The sequence below is a fragment of the Drosophila miranda genome, chromosome XR (assembly GCF_003369915.1).
Source record: "Drosophila miranda strain MSH22 chromosome XR, D.miranda_PacBio2.1, whole genome shotgun sequence".
NCBI classification, from domain to species: Eukaryota; Metazoa; Arthropoda; class Insecta; order Diptera; family Drosophilidae; genus Drosophila; species Drosophila miranda.
This window is the reverse complement of record NC_046674.1, coordinates 23386739-23403078: the sequence shown is the minus strand read 5'-3', so window position 1 is coordinate 23403078 and position 16340 is coordinate 23386739. Positions and strand designations below refer to the sequence as shown.

The following is a 16340-nucleotide window of genomic DNA, read 5'->3' as shown; positions in this document are numbered from 1 at the left end:
ACAGCCCATAAATAATATCCCTCGCACCGTTAGTCAATTCCCCAGCCTTTGCGAATGCCAACAGTCGCCTCAAGTGGCCGCCACTGACAGATGTACAAATACGAGTGCACAACGGGATTGTATCTCTATAAAAATGGAGCCCCAAGGCTTGGAGCGTGGGATGGAAATGGAAATGAGCTCTGCATATGAGAAATCTGTTCAACTGAATCGTGACCCAGAGAGTACTTAACAACGACAGATAACTCAATTGAAAGTAACTGATTCGATTCCAGCTTTCTTCGGTTCGGTAATCTCCTGCTATGCTATCGAAAGTAATTTTGTTTGGGGAAAATCAAAGCAAGCGTATCAGTATTTTTTAAAGACCTATGTATGTACAATGTACAGACAATATAGCTCGGATTTCAGGAAACTTTGTTGCTCGATTATCCGCTCTCCTCTTTGATTTGAAACAAATTGATTTTATGCTGGGAATAATTGATTTTACAGATACTTCTTAGTCGAACACTGGCTTTGCTTTACCTTTCTAAGACCTGAATTAATGGTCCTTTCTGCAAACGGCCATTTTCTGAACGGAAATTAACTCCCATTTTTATCATCGATTGATAAATGGTGTCGCTGTTTGGAAACTCTTCTTAAAGATAATTAAATATGCATATATATAATTCATCATTTTCTATGTCGATACACAATCGGATTTCGTAAAGCTTTAAACTCTTGGAATCCTTCTCTGCTACTCCTCTGGATTGGCGAGTATCTCTCGTATCCCTCGTGTGTGCGCGATGTGTCAGTATCAGTATTGGGAGGCATATAGTAAATTCTCATGGCATAAATTAGGGAAATAAATTATATTTATCAATGAAACTCATAAATAATATTTCCTGCCGCCTCTGACAGCACACCTTGCTGACGTCGCTCCTTTGGCATGGATATGGCCGTGGCCCCCCCCCATTGGGTGTGAGTGTTTGTGCGGCGCTGTGTCTGTGTCTGTGTCGTATAGCTCACAAAGCATCAATCAAAAGTATTAAATACAATTATAATTGTCTGTCACCGTATCGAGATGAAAAGCCTGCCGCCACCGAGGATTTTCCGCTTGCTGCGACACATCTCCAGGGATGGAGCTGGATGCCTTTAAGACCTCGACTCCGTTCCAGTTGAAGTGTCGACTGTCATATGTGTGTATTCGACGGAGCAGTGGATTTATGACGCTGTCTCATTAAATTTTGATAGCAACACCCAATATGTTGCTATAGTTTAACATTGTAACATTGTGGCAAGGGTTTCCTTTGGAGATCTGGTCGAGGCAGGTGCATCTCTTGCACTGGATTAATTTTGTTCTTCGTTTTGGGTGCGCTTTTAGGAGTCTTGCATTCAGAACATGCCGAGAATGGCTGCACACTTAGGAGCAGAGACGACCGCAAGGCTTGAGAAAATAAAATGTTTAACTTCCGGATGCACAGTCCGTTGAGTTTCCGAGTAAGGCGCCCAAAAGTATGCAAGGAATACCATGCAGATTCTTCATGCTTCCGGCACTTGACTGCATGCGAAAGGTCTGCCCCTGCCCCTGCCCCTGCCCCTCCTGGGCCATCTGTGCGCGTGGGCACCCTGGGCCATCTGCCTCCAGCATGAAAAGCGGGTGCGAGTGCAGCTGAAAGTGAAGCGCAATTTCCGGCGTCTCTGCCAGAAGCAGCCTCCATTCTCCATCCTCCATCCTCCATTCTCCATCCTCATTCTGTCTAATTTCTCTTTCACTCGTAACTGGGGAACAACAGCCGGGGAAATGAAAACATATTGCTGCTGCTGCGAACGAGCGGGGCGGGGCGGTGCGTGGCGGGCAGCCATTGTCGAACCTTCATCGGTAATTGGGCACGGACAGTCGAGCGAACAATCGAACTACGGGCAAACAATACTCGTAAACACTCAATGCATTGGCTCGAGTTTAATGACACTTTGCATCGGTGACGATGACTCCTCTCGACTCGGACAGCAATTGGAAATTAAACAAAGCCGGCGACCGACCCGAAGGGGACTCCGAATTCCCACACCCAGCCAAGGAGGGGGCCGCAGGAATACCGCTACCAGGATGGGATGGGCAATCGAGGGATGCGGCTCCGACCGGCATGTTGGATCGAATGCCGGCCACAAGGTGTCCACATAATAATTTATAATGGTCGGACGGCCATACAGGGCCCGGAGAGAAAGAAAGTGGCGTGAAAAAATACACGATAATAGCGCCAGACGGCTGCAGTGCCATTTCTCAAACTCAAGCACCGGACCGAACGACCGAGTCGAGGACACTTGGCCCACAGCCAGGCCCATGAGTCAGTACCAGTCCCAGTCACAGTCCCAGTCGCACTCACGTCCATGGACGACGACAGTTCGTAGGTGAGTGACCAGCTCTTGTTTACAAGCCACAGTCACTTGGGAAACTCTGGTTAGCCATACGGATGGTCGGCGAAGGGGAAAGCTACCGGAAAGGAATCGATACCGCAATGCCCTGGCCATACGATATGGATATCAAGCATTTGGTTCGTTACACGCTTAAAGAGAGCCAGATTTCTGTCTACGAAACATTTTACAAGCAGTACTGGTGCTTGGCGGAAACCCTAGGAGATAGCTACCTATGAGACCTCTATAACTACAGAGTATCTATTTTAAATCTGTTGCATATAGCCTTCTATAGGGCTATCCTGAATTACCGCTGTGGTCGCTCTGTGGAAATGCCACCCCCCAACAGTATCATTTGAACATACGTTACCATTTACATCGATTCAATCGGCTACAATTCCTCTCCTCCGCTGCTATATCCTTCGAGTACGAGAATGATATGCTTCGAATGCAGTGAAGCAAGGAGCCAGAGCCAGAGCCAGAAGCATAGGCAGAGCCAGAGGCAGAGGCAGAGTCAGAGGGAGTCCTCCCATTTATAGTCCAAGCGAAGTGCCTATCGATACCATCCGCGTGGAATGGATGCCGAGTGCCGAGTGCAGCGGGAAGGAGGCAGTCCTTGTTCCTGTCGTGGCTGAAATTTATTGCGGTGCTATTGATATTTTAAAGAATTGCTCCGTGACACAAATAAAACACTTTTCAGTGGATACTCGTACGAAAACATGTATTGGCAGCTTTCGATGCTTGTTTATTCGATGTGTTTTTTCTGCTTTGGGAATTGAACCACTTTTCAACCGTGCAACTGACCTTGTTTGTGTGTTTTTGGTTGTTTGAAGGTTTCGAATATACAGAGTAAAATGGAATGTTCATTGGTTCTTAAACATCGGCACAGGATTGATTGCATTTGCAGCCATGTCGTTGAGTAATTGAAAGATCCAATCAGGCGGTAGCGGCTAATGACACAACAATCTCATGACATATTGCTCGTACACAATCAGAAAAGGATCTCTGCTTTAAATGTCATCCAGTCTCCGTTCAGTAAAATCCTCTTGAAGCCTCCCTCCTGCCAGCCTTTTCAGTGGCACGCTTTTAAAGTCTTTACTTCGAGATGTGCGTGCCACACACAGAGAGGAGCAGCGGGCCCCTGCTCGGGGCTCATTATTTCCCCAAGTAATATGCTAAAATGACTCGAACACACAGGCGACACACAGCAGACGTCTGGCTGTCGCTAAAGCGCTGGGCTGGGAAATGTTTTTAATTGAAAAGAACTTGCGAGGCGTGCCGGCGCAAGGTGGGTTGACTGCAGGAGAACCCACTCTCCACTCTCTTTACTCTCCACCCGCCTGCAGGAGGGCTAACACGGTTTCGTCACTTGTTCCAAGGGAATGAGGGAGCGATGGTTGGGATCCGGGCTGCTGCTGTCCCCCGGCATGGGCTGCTGCAAGCGGCGGCAACGGGCTCTTAAAGCTCCACCTGGAATATGGCTAATTTCCATTTCAATGCCGCTTTGTTGAACCAAAATCTACTCGTACTGTAGAGGTTGATAAGTTAAGTTGTAAATTCGAACTGTTTTATTTTCGAAACGTATGCACTATGCAAAGGAAACTATAACGTACTTAAAACGTAAGACCAACCCCAAGAAAAGTACAGATGTGCGGCACTTGCACCTAATGCGTGCATACCACATGTGCTATATGGTTTTATGGTCGAACCGCTCGTAAACCCAGGTGTCCTCTTTCTCAAGTGGCCTCCTTTTAGTTTACTGTACTGTTTGTGGGGTGGCCTGTGTCGGTTCCTGTTCAGGTTCATAAACACGTACATTTTCGCTTTTGTGACCTTATAAAAATCATTCATCAAAACACATTGCAACTTGCCCAATCTGATGTTGAAAAGAACCCCAGAGCAGACGAGTAGTTTAAAAAAATGATTTCAAGAACCAGTTGGTGTTTATACGCTCAAACACACAAACCATTCAAACATTATGGTGTCCGCTTATAGGATGTCCTTTCATTCGTATTCTTGTAATTATTTTACCTGTAACCCAAGGCCAACTTTCACGCGTCACTGTGCTCCCAAGCACTGCATTCAAACGGCAATGGCAATATCTAGCTTACACGATTACACTTGGTCCTGCAAATGGATGCACTCGGCGGGCGGATGTGGATGCCTGGGCGGCCATTGAATTCTCCATGGCCCGGTGCTATTTGAAATTCGAGAGCGAGCTCGTTAAGTGCGTATTTTTATGACGCCATTATGATGTCTAAATATACGAGTAACAGACGCAGCCGCGTATCCGCGTATCCGCGCATCCGAGGCAAGCTGCCTGACTAACATCAGCCATAACAATTCTATGGCGGAATCAAGACATTTATCATAATGTTTCCTGAGCACAGCGGGTCGGGTCGGGTCGGGTCGGGTCGGGTCGGGTCGGGTCGGGTGGGACCGGGGCGTACAAATAATCCTCTCGGATGTTGCAAGCATCGTCTGCTTCTGAGTGTACTCGTTCCGGTTTGCCGTTGCCCGCTCCTCCGTTGCCAGCTAAGGAATATAAGAAACTTAATTTGCATCCACAGCTTGCACGACGGAGGGCATTAGGTTCTCCTCCCCCCAAGAGTATGCCTGACCAGAGTGCGCTGCTCGTTTAGTTTCAACTTAAACAATATTAAACTCTCCGAATCTGTTGGCTAACTGCGATGCCAATTAGTAATCGCTCATTGAATGACAACGACGGTCCCGGATGAGGACCCTTCATTTATCAAACTGCATCCCTGCCCTGCCCTGTCCTGTCCTGCCCTGCCCCACCGTCTGGCTGCTTGCAGCTGTGGACAAACTTTTTAATGGAAAAATAAGCACTGTTGTCCAATCCAGTTGGCTCTAGCATGTATTCCAGCTCAGATTTTGTACGTACGTGGCAACTTTTTCATAGTAATTGCCTTTAAATTGCAAGCATTCATCTTGACAATGTGCATTGATGTCGGCAGGGCATTTTCAATAATTTGTAAGATATTCGATTGTTGAGATATTGTTGCACTCCAAATTCAAGGAAAAGTTACTCAAAGAAAGCCAGAAAGAAGTTGAACACTTCAGGCCAACATTTATGAAACTTTTTTCACTTTATTTGGATGCTACGTTCAACGTTCAACGTTCCTAAGTGATCAATTCTGCCATCTCTAAGGCCCATCCGAATGCTTGGGAGCCTACTTACCTTTGTATATATGTATGTGAAATCAAACTACGATTAAATTGCGAGTTTACTTTACAAATACGTTTAATGTTTATTGTTCAAGCGTGTAAATAAAGCTTTGTTGCACTTTACGCATTATATGTCTGTTATTTGTATTCCATTGTAAATAAATTGCGTTTTTGATATAGTTTTCAATAACATTTTAAGTTCAACTTCTAATTACCATTTGCGGGTATGTGTGTTATATAGGGTATCTATCATCCAAGTGTCCATTTAGGCACTCTTTGCTCTAAACTAGAGATTAGATATTTGTACGCCAATGTAGGGGGGGAAGGGGCTACAACTAAACTCTAAAATACGATCTCAGCTCTAAGCAGCCCTATACATAATACATACATACATATATCAATAAATACATACAAATACAGTTAACATTGTTTATTGCGGTTTCATATATGTATATACATACATATGAATATATACATATGTATATTATAATATATTTTATATGTTACCCGAATACCGTGATGTATTCATCTCTTTTGTACACGTTTACAAATATAAATATATGAATAATTTCTTTATATATACCACTTGTGTGTATGTGGGTGTGGTTGTGTGTGTATACATACATATGTCTTCGTTTGTTTCTCTATATGTAATTTAGAACTTGTGTCACGCTTTCCCGAAGGTAATATATACAAAATCCTGGAGCAAACACCTGCGATTGCTGTTCCAGAATGTCCACCTAATATAATTTATGTAGGAAGAACAGTACTAGTCTACACTTAGTTACTTATGTACGTTATTAGCCAATACTTATGGGACTTGGAAATATGTGCCGCCACTCCGATATACATCAGTATAAAGATATAAGCTATCAACTTTTTGATTTTCTACGGATTTTGCAGCCCAACCAAAACTTTATTGTTACTTCTATGCACTCCTGTTCCCACTTAGAATCTTATAGCAGAAAAGGTAGTATACATATGTTTTCTAATGCTTCAAGGATGGATATTATGGAATGTTACCAGAAGATTGCAAAGCCATGTACCTGCTACTTATAGTGGACTCGTTCAGCACAGACAGAAGGCCATCACATCACAAATCGTATCACCCATATCAAACTCCAATTCAGTACAGCTTTGTGAAGGGAGAAGAATTTAGATCCTTTAAAAGTCCCAAGTAACATTATGTCATGCATATCCTAATCTTCTGTATTATCCTAATCTGTTGGGAATGCTTAACATACTCAATATTGTATTTTCTACATGGGTATGGAAATACAACGTTCAACTGAATTATTTCGGAAAGATAAAGCATATAAGTCTATGAAGTGGGAACATACAGTACTTTGGGGGGACAAGCATATCTTAAAGTTTCCCACTATTGCCAACGCAGTATCCACGCATAGGTTATAGACTGTGTATATATGTATGTTTGTACCTATATATTATATCGTGGATATATGTATATCGCATGTTTTATTCATGCAGTAAGTACGATAATCATGAGTGTTTATTGATATTTTTTAACCATAACATAGCAATCTTGTTTACTTATGGAGAAGTAACGACTTACATCAATCGACTTACATGGAGACACTTTTATAAAGCTTGGGATCTCGATCTAAATAGTTTTGTATATATGGCATTGCACTATGCATACTCGTATTGTAATATTGTTTAGTACTAGAATTAACTTCTTCCGTTGGTTGTAACAGCCTTAGTTGTAACCAACTAAATGACTTAAAAAAAAAAAAAAAATCCGTTGATTAATCTTTATTTGTCTTTATATCGTTATGGGAAGAATACTCGTAATATGGCTGAGTGTTTCAGTGTTCAGTGTTTGAATGTCGAAGCTTGAAAGGCTAGGTGGTCTGGAGCGGGGAGGAGTAGTGGTGGTAGTAGTAGTAGTAGTAGTTTTGGAATGTACATTATTTAAATATCAGCTTTGGACCCAAAAGTGCCGTTTCTCACAATACAAGTTCCAAATAGAAAAGTGCTCTCTGTGTGCTATTGCTAATTTGTGACAGGTTAATCGTAAGGTAAGGTAAGTACACGCTCTATATAGTTTCTATCGTTGCATGCATCTAGGTCAGATCAGCTCCAAGTAAGATGCAATCTATCTTAAGATTACAGCTTGCCGGTCGCCGGTCGCCGGAGGTGGGCATTGGCTCCACATCATACGTCCGTCTCGGTGCTGGACGTCGTCAGGGGTGCCTGGTGGGAGAGCTGCTTGTGGAGCAACGGTGGCAACGATGGGTCCAGCACAGGCAGCGACTTCTGCAGGGCAATGCTGGCCGGGGTGGTGGTGTGCTGCGACCGGGGACTGGGCGGCGTGGGCGTCGGTGTGGCCGGTATCTGGTGCCAGTTAATACTGTTCTGGGAGGTGACGTTGCGCGTCTTCCGCAGTGGCGGATTCTTGGTGGAGGTCGAGAAGGCCATGCCACGGCGCAGCGGCACTCTGGGGACCGGACACAGTACAGGCATTAGGCATTGGGGACGGTGGGGTTATATTCATTTTCATTTTCAGTTTCATTTTCATTTCGGGATTTTGGTAGTCACAGGGCGATCGATGATGGCAAATGTTGGGTCGTGAGACGGTGGCGGTTCGATCAACGATACACATGTGGAAAGACGACAGATTGTATGGGGATTGTATGAGCAGGTGAGACCATAACCAGGCGGTGGTTCCCTGCCCTTCTAACTCACCTCGTTGGGCTCGGCGGCGGATAGGAAATGCCACGATGGCTGGGCGACAACAACATGTTGCCCGAGTGGCTAGTGGTCGTGCCCGGCACGAGCAGGGTATTGTTACTACAAAAGTATGGTAAAGGTTACTGTAAAGAGCAGCAGGTGGTGGTGGTGGTGGCAGCGGAGGCGCAAGAGAGCAAGCGATAGGCGGGAAAGGAAAATAATCGATCTCTAACAATCGATTCAGCGATGGAAGATCGATTGAACACAAAAGAAAATGACAAATGAACACGAATGAACACTGATGCAAGGTGGAATGAATGTGGAATATGGAGGAGGCAGGGCTGCTTGTCTTGTGGAGTAATCGAGTAATCGAGTAATCGGGGTTATCGTACACAATAAAAACGGTTTATTTGATAGGTATTTTTTGTTTTGTATAAAAGATGACTAAATTACAATACATACTACCTACATTGTTGTGTATAAATATATATGATGGCTTAATGATACAATATGATACAACATAAACGATAAACGGTGTGTGCTCGATAGTTCCTGGGAGGAATGGAACCCTCGGACACATGACTGGACGAATGCTAATCTGATGACAGTGGTGAGAGTGGTGTTGGTGGATGTGCTTGCTTTTGTTTTAGTAAGAAGCTAGTCATGATGGTCATGGTCATGGTCATGGTGGTGCGTGGTGCACTCTCTACGGGGCAACTTACGTGTGACTGTGGTGCATGTTCAGGTTGGGCAGACTCTGCCCCAGGTGGTTCAATGGCTGCACAGTCAGGGTATTCGCCGACTTGGAGCCAATGGCCCCAATCATCCCTATCTTTGCCTTGTGCAGACCGCTAATCAGTTGCTGCTTTCCCTTCCCGGCCATTCCATGGTTGCCTGTCAACGACAGATCGTCCATTGAACTGAGATTCGGAACTATAGGGAGAGTGTGGCTGAGAGTGACTTACCCGTCATCATGCCGGAGCCCTCGTCGCTCGACACGGAGTTTGTCTTCTCAAAGTCTACGGATATGTTGCGCGAATCGTTCCACTCGACGCTGCCGCTGTGGCTGTTGTTCGCACTGGATACATGGCTGCAGATGGAGGAGTTCATGGGCGACTTGCGCACCCCCAGGGAGTCGGCAGTGCCGCCGCTTGTGCCGCTGCCTCCAAAGCGGAAGCTGTCACCCACTGTGCCACCGCCGCCGCCGCCGCCGGCGCCGCGCTTCAGTCTTTGGTAGATGGTCTTGGCCCGCCACATCGCGTCGTACCAGTTTTTGGCCTCGGTGCACTGCAGCGTGAACGCTGTGGTGGCCACTTGGAACTCGTTAAGGTAGACACAGTTGAGCGTGTTATTGGGAGCCATGTGGACGATTAGCTGGTCGGTTAGGTACGGCTGTCGGATGACCTTCAGGGCGCCCAAGCCCCGCTTGGCCATTGTCTTGCAGACGAGCAGCAGGTCCGTCAGGAGGAAGCAGTGCACATCGGACTTGCCCAGGTTGTCCTTGAACTTGTGGTCGCCCTCCATGAACAGGTGCCGCACATGATATGCCGGACAGCCCCGCATGGGGGCGCACAGATCGAACATCTGGCTGTGCTGCTTGATGAGCTTCTCCAGACCCTCGTTGTTGGTGTCCTGTTAAACATGTGGCATCATGTGGCATGCAACAACCAGGGATCAGCCCCTACTCACCACAACGTCGTACGATTCGATCCGCACCATCACGCCCTTGAGCCGCTCGTTCTCCTGCCGCATCGTTAGGTGATTGTTGACGCTGCCCACAAAGTTCTCGACGCTGTGCATCATCACGTCAATGGCTTCGATCTCCTCCACGTCCCCCATGTGCTTCTTGATGGCGGCCAGCAGGAGGCTGTACTTTGTCAAGCGCTGCATCGGCCGCACCACAATGTCGGCCAGCCGCAGGCGGTTGCACATCTTCTGAGACTCGCACCACGCCAGATACGAGGTGAACAGGGGATTGTTCTGGTTGAGCTCCTTACAGTAGAACTGGCAAGTGCTCTGCTCGGCACAGTAGATCTACGACAATGGACGACAAACGTCTGCATAAAGGGAGATTGTGGCCTGAGGGAGAGCGAGAGAGAGACTCACTTTGTAGGGCGCAAAGATGGAGGCGAACGCAATGAATCCCTCCTGGAAGAAGGCGCATCGCAGGGGCTCGTGGGTCATCACACTGTGTGCCACCATCGGATAGAGCCACATGGTCCAGAACTTTATGTTCGCCTCGCAGACGGCCCGCACATTGGAGAACAGACGCGCCTGGTCCACATCAATCAGCAGGCGCTCCTCCTGCACGGCCTCCAGACAAGCCAGGAAAAGCTGCAACGAAATAGCAAAATCAGATACCTGGGGATTCCCTCTTTGGGGAGCAGACGACCCTTACATCCGTCACCGTTTGCAGGGCGTGTATGTAGTACACTTCGGTGGTGACCAGCTCCCATATGGCCGTCTGGATCTTGACCTCGCTCTCGGGCATGGCATCGCTCTCGACGAAGTCCCGCCAGGACTTGTGCATGTTCTGCAGGTATGCCAGCGAGTTGTCGAGGTCCGGATGCTCGAAGCTGAGACCCTCCGCCCGCTGCGGCACTCCACTCCGCGAGTAGCTGTTGAGGAGCTCACACAGCTGGCTCTGCTGGGGGTTCTTGATGCCGAACAGGGAGGACCATCGCTGTTTGATCTGTTTGCCTGCCGCCACAGCTGCGTCGCTGGTCTCTTCCGTCGAGGCGGAGGGCAGCAGGCGGGGCGGCGGTTGTCGGGATCCCTTTTGGGTGGAACGGAACGGAACGGAACGGAATAGATTTACATAGTCGATCCTTGCTCGATGCGATTCACTTACAAAGGAGGCCGCCTTCTGCAGTGGCTTGCGATTGGAGCCCCGTTCCGTGATGCACAAATGGTGGCCAGCCAGGTTCTCCACGTCGGTTTGCTCATCCACGGAGCTCGTTGCGGGCGAGGGACCTGCATCTAAAAAACTGGGCGTGGGATTATTGTCCGTTATCGTGATCTGCGAAAAGGTGAGGTTTCTCCGCCGCAGGGCATGGCTGAGGGCATTACTGAAAATGGACGAAAATTGGAGCCCCAGATCTGAAGGGTATTTGAAGGAACTTACAGTAGGGTTACACCTTTTGTGGCCGGTATGAATTCCTCGTCCGGATGCTGAGACGAGTCCATGCAAAACGACACGGAAAAGAACTCGGAACTGGATACCTAGGCGAAGGATGGGAGACGTTTTAGTGACAAGTAAAGGTCTTGGAAGTTCCTGGATTAAATTTGAAAGGTATCCATCGTAAGCAGAATCCATAAGCTATATGTATGTACTTTCTCGAATGGGAAGCGGAACGGAGCGCGGATATGTCGAGCTTCAAGAGGTTGCCGCCGCCAAAGGGGTGCCACAGAAACTACTGAATGAGCAAACATTACGGAATATTGCCCCCGTGCTTGTGGGGCGGGCGGCGGAGCGGAATTCTCGGGAAACCAAAGAAAGGAAGGCGCCAAGCGGCAGGAGGAGGAGAGAGTTGTACAACAACTTTGCTGATTAAGGCGACAAAACAAATACAGGAGAGAAATTAAAAATCTACGAGGTAGAACCCCTCCACAGAGGAATGGGGGGAGGGGTTTTGAGTTCTGTTTGAGTTTCCCTTGCTTGGCGACACATACAAGAGTGGTGAGTGGGGAGTGGGGTGGAGGGGTCTCCGGGCTCTCAAGGCTCTCAAGGCCTGATTATGAATCCATATTGAAGCACTCTCGACCTCCGGTCACCGGGGTGCCTCTGCCTGTTCCTCTTCCTGTATCGCGGATGCCACAACTCAAGTGCGATTCTCCTGGATGGATTATATAGTGCTCCGTTCCCTTATTTTGGCCCGCTCTCGAGTGCCGGTGTTCAGGACTCACCTCGCTGCGTGTCAATAGCGGTTTCTTGCGCTGCAGAAATGAGGATTTCTTTTTGACAGTCGCCGACGTCGTCGCCGACAGGCCTGACGGAGAAGTCAGCGGTGGGCCCGAAGTAGGCGTGCTGCTGTAGGGGCTCAACGAGGTCGCCGCAGCCTGCGCCTCGCCGCCAGGATACTGAAAGTGTTTGAAGGAGGAGGAGGAGGGTATCGAATGAGTTGTCGCTGTGCCACTGGTGGCACTGGTGCAACTACTCGTGGCCGCCGTGCCAGCCGTGGCAGCCATGGCAGGCTGCTGTGGGTGCTTTTGGTTCTGCTGATGCTGGTGCTGCTGCTGCTGATGATGGTGCAAGGAGCTGGCACTCGAGTGCACAGTGGGACGACCGGTGCCGGCAAAGCAGGCGGACGCGGCCGTTGTCGTTATGTCGAGCGTGGGCGAGAGTGAGAGCATCAGCGACGGTGCCCGACGCACGATCTGCGGTGCTTGGGTGTATATTGTGGGTGGGTGGGGCACGGACTGGGGCGCCAGTACTGAAAGCGGACAAACTCTCGCCGGATCGCTCTTTTCCGTCTGTTTTCGGATGGGAGTGGGGGCAGCGGGTGGGGGGAGAGGGGTTCAAGCGGTTGGCAAATAAACAAAACGTGAAGAAAAAGATAGAGTAGGAAGAGAGAGAGGTAGAGAGGCACAGACATAGAGGGGGAGAGAGAGAGAGAGAGAGAGAAAGGAAGAGAATACAGAATAGTCGTTAGGCGTTTCAAAAGGATTTCAATCGATTCTACAGTGGAAATTAGAGATTATCAAAGTGAAAAAAAATAGTAAACAAAAAATATGAGAATACGAATATTAATAGTCGATTATTCCGATGAAACGCTACTCCGACTATTATTCCGATTAATCGCTACTCCAACTATTAATGCGACTAATCGCTACTTCGATGAAAAGCTACTTCAATAATTATTCCGATAAATAACTAGTCTAACTATGGATAACTATATTTATTCGGAATAAAATACTTATTGCATGCAGCATCTACATATTTCATCCCTATTTTCCAATAACTAGTCCTCGACTTGGATATTACAATCTACAAGCTCCCAAAGACACGGCGGATATAGTACCCTTATCTATAGCCAGTGCGTGGTGTCCCAAACAGTTTCTACTACCAATTGAATGGCTTCCTTAATCCACGACAAGTTTATTGGCTTAACTTTGGCAAGAGAAAATTGCATCGATTCAACGAGAGAGCGTAAGGGGTTCTCTGCGGGTGCTGCTGTCAGTGGGAACTAAACTGCTATCCGTGCTAAAAAGTTGTAAATGATAACAGAGACCGGGCAGAGAAGGAGAGAAAAGTGGAAGAAATCCCTCTCTAAATCATAGAAAAGTCACGTACTTCTACTGTTGAAAAGTGACAGCGAAAGGAACAAGGATTTTTCCCAATGAATAACAGCCAGCACAGAAGAGGGAAGGACGAGCGAGGCATTGGATACCCTTGCAGAGCCATAGTTGTGGTAGATCAAAGGCACAGACAGACAGACAGAATATAGTGTGTTTTATAGAGTACAAGAAGCAAAGGGCATCTCAGGTGAAGTGCAAAACTTAAAAAGAATATTAACAGTAACGGCAACAATAGCAGTGGAAGCAAAGGCAGTCAAAATCAAAGTGAAACCAAAGTGAAAACACATTAACAAATGAGAAATGAGAAACGCATTAAGGAGACACTACGGATAATCCTCGAGCGGCAACCCGTCGGCATCTACAGGACTAGGCGCCTACGTACACTACATTTAACAGACTACAAAGGATGGAGGAGGGTGGCAGGACCTGTGGTCATCCATGACATCGTCACTTACCGCATGGGGCTGTCGGCCAAGCGCCGTCGGTGTCGTTGCTGCCGCCTGATGATGATGCTGATGCCCGGAGGACACCCCAGGTGCCTGGACAACCGATGTTGTTGCTGCAGTCCCCCCGGGCCCGTGCTGGCAGGCCACCACCGTGTCGAGGCCATCCAAGTGCGTGAGGCTTTTCGATTTCAGCTGCAAATGGAAATTAAAAGCGGTCTGAAATCAATCAGGCGTTTCTCTCTTTCTCACTCGGATATTGATAATTGAATATGGGGAATATTGTTGGCACTGGCATTGGATTGTCGATAGCTTTTTATTATACATATTTCAATGGTTGCACGAGGCGTTGCATGATTTTGCACATCAAAAAATTCAAATAAAATGCCATCGGCATGCCGGTGCTTTAAAATAAATTCCTGTGAATGGTTTTATGGGACTCATGATTTGAGTAGTTTTCCTGCAACAAATGTTGGTATTTCTTCAAAACAAAAAAGGATTAAATGAAGTAAAATACAATATAGAATTTAATCTCGCGAGAAGTGCATTCAAAGGGCGACGAATCCTTATGGGATTACCAGAGTATTTCGCGCTTTAAGCGTACAATATTATTCCTAATGCCCCTGGGGTGCTCTTGCCGGAAAAATAAATTGCTGCCAGCAGTCGGCGGCGGTAGCCAAAAGGGCACGAGAGATGCATCGAGAACAAAAAGATTGCGCCAGCAGGGCCAAGGGCCCTAGACGTGTCCTAGAAGACTTCCTGTCCTGTGTCCTGTCCTCGCCTAATGCACTGAGATTACATCAGTCAAGAGCCACCGACTACCGACTGCCCTCCCTCCCCCCCCGCCACAGTGTCAGTGGCAAAGTCAATGCCGCCGCCGCCGACGCCGCTCTTGGCCCTCTCTGGGTTCCGTAGTCAAGGACTCGGCAGAGATTTACACATTTCAGTGGCACTCTCGAGGAAAATCCTTGTATCTGAAATGGCATCGACCACAGCCACTGACAGGGACTAAATAAAATCATTACCGGCTATGCAACATCCAAAAAATGTGGTATTCCTTTGATCCGAATGGAAATAGAGAGCACTCCTGGAGAGGCAGTAGTATTCAAATGTCTGGCTCTATTCCATATTTCCACTTGGAATGGAGGGACGCTTACCGCCCAATTTCTGGCTGCAGAGATTTAAGCCCCTGCCGAGGACACTCCCCCGCACAGGACTCCCCCTCGTAGGGTGAGCGGAGCGGAGTCTGTTCAAGGATGCGCGTGCCGTTCCGATACAGTCTCGTCTGTAGTCCTATTCCTGCTGACGACAATAATTCACAATGCCCTGCTTTCTGCTTTCTACTTTGTACTTTCTACTTTCTGCTTTTGGCCATTTCCAGCGTCGTCCCTTGCCCTTTACTCTGGTTTATGGTTTTTGTTTCCTGTTTTATCGTGAATTGTTGTTCCCCCACTGGGTACCCAGTATCAGAGGGGTCTCTTGGAGCCGTGCAGGCAGAGAGAGGGTGTTCCCTCTGTTCTCGGAGGAGGTATCGCCCCAGTCGGGACACTCTCTCTCTCTCTCTCTCTCTCTCTCTCGTTCCCTGCTTATGGCCTTGTCTAGCAAGCATTTTGGCCCTGTGCTTCTGACGCTCTCTTTTGTTCTCATAACAAAACAAAACATTTTGGTATTGTTTGGGGAAATCATAATTTCATAATTTCTGCCCGAAAGAAGGACACTTAATGGGTTAACAAAGTATTCATTCTAAATTAGGACTTGGACTCGTAATATTTCGCACCTTTAAAGCCGCTAACGATTTCCCTTTAGGCGCCCTTTCAGCAGCATCTTGACCACGGCATTTTCATGTACAATCCACCCTTCGGGGGTCGGGGTCGGGGTCGGGGTCAGGGATCGTTCCCACGACACGCACAACAGCGAAAATCACTTTGGTCCCTGCACCCAAACACGACGCGCTGCCAGAGCAAACACGCCAAGACATGGGTCCACAAGGACCTCTGGTCGCCAGGACACACAAGTGGGTGTCGAATTTCAAGATTTGCCTACCGCAAGGGTACTCGTCGACGATGAGGTGCTTTACAGTGCATAAAAAGCGATTTTAGTATTATTTGGTAGGGTTTTAATGAGAGTATATGTGAGTATGAGATGGTCGTTGGGATCATTCAACTAAAACGATTGATCTTACACTTATATGTATGTAGGCACTCTAAAATCAAGGCACCTTCAAATGATAAATTGATAAATTAAATATGGTATAAATTGCAGTAAGAATTCGGTTTACGATACCTGGGAGGGGCTCTCTATTCACTTAAACAAATACAAATGGGATTAAATGAT

General features: G+C 47.4%; 1 protein-coding gene across 9 annotated transcripts in view; it reads right to left on the bottom strand.

The window, feature by feature from the left end:
- Nucleotides 1-7334: 7334 nt before the first annotated feature.
- The window catches only part of LOC108151004, a 41249-nt gene continuing 32243 nt past the window's right edge, over nt 7335-16340 (bottom strand). For 5 of the 9 annotated variants that reach the window (XM_033386595.1, XM_033386596.1, XM_033386598.1 and 2 more), the window contains 11 exons: nt 14019-14201; nt 12172-12738; nt 11390-11487; nt 11117-11333; nt 10664-11041; nt 10372-10599; nt 9955-10299; nt 9231-9897; nt 8988-9159; nt 8281-8385; nt 7335-8032 (listed from right to left, as the gene is read on the bottom strand). In XM_033386595.1, the coding sequence (XP_033242486.1) occupies nt 7750-8032; nt 8281-8385; nt 8988-9159; nt 9231-9897; nt 9955-10299; nt 10372-10599; nt 10664-11041; nt 11117-11333; nt 11390-11487; nt 12172-12738; nt 14019-14201 (3243 nt within the window). In that variant the 3' untranslated portion in view covers nt 7335-7749. The remainder of the gene's footprint in view (nt 8033-8280; nt 8386-8987; nt 9160-9230; nt 9898-9954; nt 10300-10371; nt 10600-10663; nt 11042-11116; nt 11334-11389; nt 11488-12171; nt 12739-14018; nt 14202-16340) is intronic. The other 4 variants (XM_017279359.2, XM_017279354.2, XM_033386594.1 and 1 more) reach the window with 3 other exon arrangements.